The sequence below is a fragment of the Chrysochloris asiatica genome, unplaced genomic scaffold (genome assembly GCF_000296735.1).
Source record: "Chrysochloris asiatica unplaced genomic scaffold, ChrAsi1.0 scaffold00037, whole genome shotgun sequence".
Taxonomy (NCBI): Eukaryota; Metazoa; Chordata; class Mammalia; order Afrosoricida; family Chrysochloridae; genus Chrysochloris; species Chrysochloris asiatica.
The window spans coordinates 21,597,784-21,606,451 of NW_006408555.1; the positions used below are offsets into that span (position 1 = coordinate 21,597,784).

Below are 8,668 nucleotides of genomic sequence, written 5' to 3' on the forward strand. Positions count from 1 at the left end.
TGCAAAATCGGTAACATCTATTAACTCCCCATTCCCCACGCCCGACAAGCAAAGCAGCAGAATGTCTCTGGGGTTTAAGCAGTTCCCTAAGGGTTAAACAGTTCTTAAAGTCTTCTCTGCTGTGGCTGGTTCATTGGTGCTCTTGGGGGGGGGGAGGGGGGCGGGCCTCAATGGAGATGTCTATGACATCCCTCTTTCAGGTGGGTCTTCGGTGAATGCTGGCTCCCTCAGGCTTGAATTTCTTGACTGTTGCTTTCATGGACATTGATTGTAGCCCCAAGTAAATACATAATCCTGGAGAACTTCAATATTTTCTCTGTTTATCATGATGTTCTCTACTGGTCCAATTGTGATGATTTTTGTTCTCTTTATGTTGAAATATGCAAACACACACACAGAGAAACGTATGTATGAGAACCTTCCACCAAAAGCTCATCATTCACAGAGACCACAGGGTCATTAGTTCAAACTCACCAGTGACTCAGCAGGAGAAAGATGAGGCTTTCTGATTCTACAAAGACTTACTGCCTAGTGAAGACTCAGAATCAAGTAGATGACAGTGGGTTTGGTTATGTAAAGATTATCCACAAGAGGGAGCTTCAACCAAGGGAAGAAGCTACCAAAAGTATTTCCTCTTACACTAGGCACAAATGGTCAAAATTTTAACCAGAAACTCCTACTTTAGGCCCTTGATTTTTTAATAGCCATGATCTTGACATAAGCGTAATTTTAAAGGATGTCTATGCATATTTTTCCTGGTATGGTGCCGTAGGATCAGCACTAGACTGCGAACCACAAAAGGTCGAGGGTTCAAATCCACTAGTTGCTTCTCAGAAACCCTATACGGGGTTGCTATGAGTCAGAACCTACTCAACAGCACTTCCACCAACACCAACAACAATCCATATTTTGGAGTCCTGGTATGGCATAAGATAAGCCAGGTTTTGATTTAAACTCACCAATGTTCTTTGGAAACTCTATACAGGGTTGCTATGAGTTGGAACCGAATTACCGGCACAATTAACAACAAATCTCTACTTTTGAATCCTTGTATGTGCTTTAGGATAAGCACTGGACTGCTGATCACAAGGTCAGCAGTTCAAACCCACCAGTTGCTCCTCAGAAACCCTATACAGGGTCACTATGAGTTGGAAACAATTTAATGGCATTTAACAACATCCATAATTTAGATTCCAAATCTTCTTAACTTGGGTCAATGCATCTAGTATTGAGTAAATTAATCCTTCCACAATTCACTGCAGATTATAACGACAAGCAGTCAAAATGCAATGTTTTACATAGGATATTAGGAATATGCTTAGAGCCATGTACTAGCCTTAGGAAAGCTACAGTAATGAAACAGAGAAACCACAGTTGTTTACATCACCACCACTTTATACCACCGTATCTTAGCATGTAAAACAGTTCTATTTAATCACTATGAGAAATGAAATGCCATCATCTATACCTAGAGAAACCTCCTTGATCAGCTCAGCAGCAGCATGACAACCCTGAACAAGTATTCTGGTCCAGGTTGACAGATCCCGATGTGTCTCCACCCTGAACAGATGCATTTCAATGCCTTGCCGAGAGCCTGTCCTGGTAGCAAATGTAAGGTCAGATCCAAGTGAGGGTGATCGACATCCAGAGCCAGAATGAACCAACCTAGGGCCACAAACAGAGCAGAGATCAAAATTAATGAATACTTTGAGAGGAATATGTTAGAAATTTATGCTAATTGGTAAGTAGAATATAAAGACCAACAATAGTTTTTTCCTTCGAATTTTACTGTTCTCGTTGAGAATGTACACAGCAAAACATGCACCAATTCAACAGTTTCTACATGAAGAATCGGTGACAGTGAGCATACGCTTCAAGTTGTGCAACTTTTCTCACCTTCCTTTTATGAGCTGTCCCTTCCTCTATTACTATCAACTCACTGTCCCCTAGGGTTCCTGTAGCTCTTGAATTGCAGGTTGTCAATTTGATCCCACATTGTTGTTGTTGTAATTAAGTGCTGTCGAGTTGGTTCTGACTCACAGAGACCCTATATATATAGGGTTTCTGAGGAGCAGCTGGTGGGTTTGAACTGTCGACCATGTGGTTTGAAGTTCAGTATTGATCCTACAGCACCACACCAGGAGTTCTCGATCTTGGCTATACTATTGTTGTGAAACGCCAAAGAGTCCATTCTGACTCACAGTGATCCTGTATAGGGTTTCCAAAGAGCATCCTGTGGGTTTGCCAACCTTATGGTTTGTCATCCAGCGTTGAGCCTACAGTGCCACACCAGAAGTCTCATATAAATAGTCCTTAAAAGAGCATAATGTTCAAGGCAGACCTTTTTTATTAGCTAAACTAAACTATTACTTGGTTTTAAGAAGTCTGGGGGCTTTGGTATAAAGTTTAAAGATTATCTCTGGGCAATAGTTTCAGGGGTTCATTTACCCTGCATGTTTCCAGAAAGTCTAGAGTCCATGATACATTTGAAATTCTGTTCTATATTGCTCACCATTTTTTTTTTAAATGTTTTATTGTGAATTATGTGATAGTTTACATGGGAGAACATTAGCTTTACATTCATCCTATTGTATATTGTTTCATTGCCATGGTTACAATCCCCTCCATGTATCATCAAAGGGTATACCCTGCAAGTCTGCCCCCTGGTCATCAGCACACAGTTCCTCTCCCTCTCTGGGTCTAGAGTCCCGAGCCGCTCCAACTCTCCAAGTCATTGTCTCTGACTCCATCTCTGGCATCACTATTTCTCTAGGTAGGGTCTCACACTCCGCTCTTCTCCCTTGATGGTTCCAGGGACCTCGGCTCCTGGACTGCATAGACAATCACTTCCTTCCTTTTGCTATATTGCTCGTCTTTTGATCAGGATTCTTCCACAGAATATTTGATCAAAAAATTCAGTAATGGTAGCTGGGAACCATTCAGTTCCGGTCTTATGGAAAAGGAGACACTTGTTCATGGAGGCAATTATTCACACAGTCCATATCCTCTTCCTACCCCACTCTCTTTATTTCTCTGTTGCTCCAGGTGTGTAGAGAACAATTATTGCACTTCGGGTCACTTCTTGCAAGCTTTTATGACCCCAGATACTAGAAAATGAACTAAGAGGTAGGACAGAAACACTCAACATGTTACTAGGCCAAGTAACTGGGATGCGCCATGAAACCATGATTCTAAACCTCCAAACCAAGGAACCAAATCCCCTGTGGTGTTTGGTTGTATATAGGCAGTTTTGGCAGCTACCTCTTTTTGTTTGGTCACTGTTACAGATATAACTATCTCACAACTTTTGCCAATTCAACTTTTTACAGGTATACAACTTATTGACAGCAATTTTGATAATCAGTTGTGCAACCCTATCCTTAATTAATGCTATTTTTTCCATCAACATTTACCCCCTCTCCTTCCCTCCCACTAGTAAACTTTGGTCTCTGTACATTTGGCTAGTCTTTTTATTTAAGTGAGATCATATAACATGTACTCTTTTGTGAATGACTTATTTCATTCAGCATGTCTTCTAGTTCCATCCATACTATAGCATGCATCAAGACTTCATTTCTCTCAATGGTTGAATACTATTTCACTGTGCACAGATACCACATTTTGTTTATTCACATTCATCTAACTAGCAGCTTGTGCATAAGTACATTTCAAAGCAAACTTAGAATCCCTGAAGTAGATGTTCTGTTTCCCCATGTTCCTGGTGTCACAGTCAGACAGGACACTGGGCTGGACTGACCACAACCTCAGTTTCCCATGGGCTCTTTCCTTTGGCTATGCATATGAAAAAGATAAAATTTTTATTAGAAAATGATATTACTAATTGTTTCAGGTAAAAAGTAAGGAAAAATGGACGAGTAACTGCTTTTCACTTTTGCAGTCAAAGAACTTCTAATAACAGAAGCCAGTCAACGAAGGAAGAAGAGTCAGGAATAGGAAGACAGAAGAGAACCCACAGCAACCATAAACCTGGGTTTTATCATTAAAATTCACGGTGGTTTTACAGTTTACTCCAGAATTTATTGACCTATAAAGAAATGTTAAGTGAAAAATGATTCCAGAAGAAATAAAACTATCTTTGCTCGAAGATATGATTTTTTTAATATAGAAAAATCCTTAAGAGTCAATAACAAAAATCCCTATAACTAATTAGTGATTATAGCAAGACCACAGGATATAAAACTGCTTTCCTATGTACCAACAATGAACTATTGGAATTTGAAATTAAAAACACAATACTATTTATATGTATAGAGACACACAAAGAAACACTTAAGCATTAATCTAACAAAATACATACAAGATCAGTATGAGGAAAGCTAAAAAACTGATGAAAGAAATCAAAGAAGTCTAAATGAATTGAGAGATGTTCAATGTCTATGAATAGGAAGGCTCATTATTTTTAAGATGTTAATTCTCTCAAACTTAATCTACAGAGTCAATGCAGTTACAATCATAATCCTGGAAAGCTATTTTATAGATTTAGACAAATTGATTCTAAAGCTTATGAGGAAAAGCAAAAGACCCAAAATTGTCAACACAACACTGAAGAAGAACAATGTTGGACGACTAACACTACTCAACTTTAACTTGTTATTGTTAAGTGACATCAAGTTGATTCCAACTCATAGTGACCCTGAAGAGGGTTTCTGAGGAATAGCTGACTTTGTGGTTTGTAGTCCAGTGCGGATCCTACAGCACCGTACCAGGAGTCCCAAATTTAATGCTTACTACAAAATCTGTAGCCATCAAGGTAGTGTGGTATGGGGGAAAGACAAGACAACGTTGATCAGTGAAACAGAACAGAAAGCCCAGAAAAAATGCACAAAAATACAGCCGGCTGATCTTTGACAAAGGAACAAAGACAATTCAATGGAGAAAGTATGGTTTTCAACAAACAGTGCTGGAATAACTGAACATTCATTTGCAAACAAAAACAACAAGAAACTAGACACAGAAGATTTCAAATTTATAGAAAAATTAACTAAAAGTAGGTTGTTGTTGTCAAGTGCTGTTGAGTTGGTTACAAGTCATAGGGACCTTGTGTAGGGTCTCCAAGGAGCGGCTGGTGGGTTTGAACTGCCAACCTTGTAGCTTGCAGTCTAGTGCTTATCCTACAGCACCACAACAGGACTCCAAAGAAGTACAATTTAAAACAAGAAAATGACAGTTGTAAATGAAGAACAGGGTGCCTAGCAACAGGAACTCTCATTCATTGCTGGTGGGAATAAAAATGGACAAGAAAAGTTTGGCCATTTCTTACAAAGCTAAACACTGCCTTGCCATAAGACATAGTAGTAATCATGCTGTTAAGTATTTATTCAATTGAGTTGAAACTTTTGTGTACACAAAAACATGCCCATGAATCTTCCTAGGAGATTTATTCATAAATGCTAAAAACTGGGTACAACTGAAATGTTTTTCAGTAGATAAATATATAAACAAACAGTTACATCCATGAAAACAAGCACGCTGCCATCAAGTTGATTCTGATTCACGGTGACCCCAAGTGTGCCCGAGTACCACTATATTTCATAAGGTTTTCTATGACTGACTTTTCCAATGCAAATCACCACCTTTCTTTCAAGGCACCTCTGTGTAGACTTTGACTTCTTTCAGTTAGCAGCTGAACACTTTAACTGGTGGCACCAAGCAAACACATTCACACCATTTAATTCAGTAATAAAAAGAACTGAGCTGGGGAAGCTGAAGAAAATCTAGCTTCTTCCACCATGTCGGCCAAGAGGGCGGAACTGTTGAGAACAAATCTGAACAAGAACTACAAGACCGTCCGTTTGCTGGGAACCAAAAGGCGGAACTGACCAAAATACATGACTACAAAAGGAAGTCAACAAGAAGGGCCATCCACTAGGGCAGAAGGGACACATGAATTAAAGAATGAACTCAGGGAGGTGAGGGAAGAGCTCAAGGAAAAAAATGGAGGCGATAAACCAGATCAAAGAGATAACGGACAAGGAACTCGTAGAAATTATGAAGGACATACAGAAGGATAAGGATGAGAGGATGGACGTCTTAATAAATATACAGAAAAACAAGTTTCCCCTTAGAAGAGGACCAGGCTGATGGAAATGACCCAGGCAGACCCATCATTTAGGCTCAATAAAATGTATGGAGCTGATGGAGCACCGTCTGTTCATCATAGGAGGATCATGGCACCACAAAAAATAAAACAAGACTTTGATTCCATTCATTGTAAGAACTGTCAAGGCGTGATTAGGGGCGCATCAGGACAGCCAGATTGGACCAGGGAGAGCTATCATTCTTGTGCCACTTTTATCTCTGTAGACAAAAACAGCTTTCACACCAGGCCTGGGCACCTTTCTTACCCTTGACATCTCAAGCTGCCTTCTGATTCAGCTGTACTTCAACCCCAGTGCAATCACAGACATCTTTCGAACCTTTTACAGTCGTAAAACCTAGCAGTAGCTCCTCCCTTCTCCTTGAGATGCACAGTAAATGTTTGTTGCCCTCTCAAATACCACCCCACCCCAGGCCTCCACAGGGAGGTTAAAATCTTCATTTAAAGCCACCCAACCCCCCAAAAAGAAATAAGCTATCCTAGATTGTAGATATTTGTCATTTTTGGTGATGGGAAAATGACACTGAAAGAGTGTGTAGTGAGCACAACATGACAAAGGTAAATGATAACGCTGAGAAGCACTCTTGAGAAAAGGTGTCTGAACTAAATAATTCAACTCCAACAAAGAATAAATGAGCCTAAGATCACATACGAATGGATACTGGCATTACATATACTAGCAGGTGTAACTGTTGTACACATACGTGAGAACAGAAATATTTATATGTATGTGTAAACATTTAAATACATTTATATGAACATATACATATACTCATTGAATACATAACTACCAATATTCTTCAAAAATTAACAAATACCTTCTGAGATTAGATTTCTGGGCGTAAAAGTTTAGGACTATAGTCCCATGAGATAATTCAGTTAACTGGTATAATATGACTATATAATACACAAAGATCATGTTAGTGATGTATGTAAGTTCATGCTTCCTAGTGAGGCAAGTGCCATGTGGGGCCTTAAAAGCTTATTAGCAGCTATCTAAGATACAGCTATTGGTTTCACTTGTTAGAAGCAAAAGAGTAAGAAGCCAAAATCTCAGAGAAGAAATAAGCCTACAAAGGTGATAGCCTACACAAGCCATAACCTCAACTACTATGAAACGAGAAGAACTAGATGGTGCCCAGTTTCCACCAATGACTGATCTGACTGGGTTACAATATGTTATTCTGGATAGAATAGGAGAAAAATGTAGATCAAAACTCAAATTATTTAAAAAAAAGGGCAAACTAAATGGATCACCTGAGAGCAGAGGGCTCCCTGAGACTATTGTTCTGAGATGCTTTTAAACCAGGAACCCAAACTATCCCATGATCACTTTCTAGCAGAAATGCAGTAATATACAAAATAAAGGATACTACCCATTAAGAGTCCTGGTGTGGCGTTGTGGGTTAATGCGCAGACTACAAAGTCTGCTACGCTACCAGAGCTCCTTAATGCAAACTATGGACTATAGGTAATATGAAATCAGTTTTGGTTCATTGATTATAACAAGCATATCACACTAATGAAAGATGCTAATAATAGAGGAAACTGTACGTTGATGGGGTGGGTAAGTAGCTCACCAGCTGCTCCTCAGAAACCCTATACAGGGTCGCTATGGGTTGGAACAGACTCAACAGTACTAAACCACAAACAATAACAATCCATTAGGTTAGAGTTATGGTATGGCACTGTGGGTTGATACGCTGGACTGCAAAGTTGTTTGAACTGTAAGATTGGTGGTTCAAGCTCACTAGCTGCTCCTTGGAAACCCTATAAGGGTTGCTATGGGTCGGAACTGATTCAATGGTATTTAACAACAACAATCCATTAGATTCATGCTGTACTAAAAAAAATCTCTAGGAGTCCAATAGGTCAACATTTAATCAATCTAAAGCAAAGATGAGAAGTTAAGAGGGCAGGTAAACTGGAGTAATGGAAATGGAACCACCACAACACAAAAAGAATGTTGACATCATATGAAAAATGAACATAATGTTATTGATTAATCTGTGTAGAAATTGCCAAATGAGAACCTAACTTGCTATGCTATGAAAACCTTTCACCCAAAACACAATAAAATGCTATTTCAACAAGAAAAAAAAAAAAAGCTGAGTCAGAAAAAGACAGGGAGGAAACTTACATTCCAGTCTTAAAAGGCTACACTTGTATGACATTTTAGAATAGGCAAAATAGAAGAGATAGTATTAGGATCAGTGGCTGTCAAGGACTTAAGAAGACAAAGGTAAGGGATGAACAGATAAAGCACTAGGAAGTTTTAGAGTGGTAAAAGCATTTGCATGAAGTTGTAATTAATGGTGACTGTATGTCATTATGCATTTATCAAAGCCCATAAAACTATACAAAACAAAGAGTAACGTAATGCTTAACTATGGGGGTGACAGTGACGGTGGTGTGCCGTGGTGGAGTTGGTTCCCACTCATAGTGACCCTGCATAGGGTTTCCGAAGTTGTAAATTTTTACAGGAGCAGAAAGCCTCATTTTTCTCCCACAGAACGGCTGGTCATTTCTAACTGCTAATCTTGAGGTTAG

The 8,668-nt window shown here is 39.2% G+C and overlaps 1 protein-coding gene and 1 pseudogene across 1 annotated transcript in view; one reads left to right on the forward strand and one right to left on the reverse strand.

Annotated features, from left to right (window-relative positions):
* The window catches only part of SNTB2 (syntrophin, beta 2 (dystrophin-associated protein A1, 59kDa, basic component 2)), a 142,066-nt gene that overhangs the window by 16,833 nt on the left and 116,565 nt on the right, over positions 1–8,668 (reverse strand). The window contains exon 5 of the mRNA XM_006860212.1: positions 1,469–1,665. Within this exon, the coding sequence (XP_006860274.1) occupies positions 1,469–1,665 (197 nt within the window). The remainder of the gene's footprint in view (positions 1–1,468; positions 1,666–8,668) is intronic.
* Positions 5,751–6,102, forward strand: LOC102817854 (annotated as a pseudogene).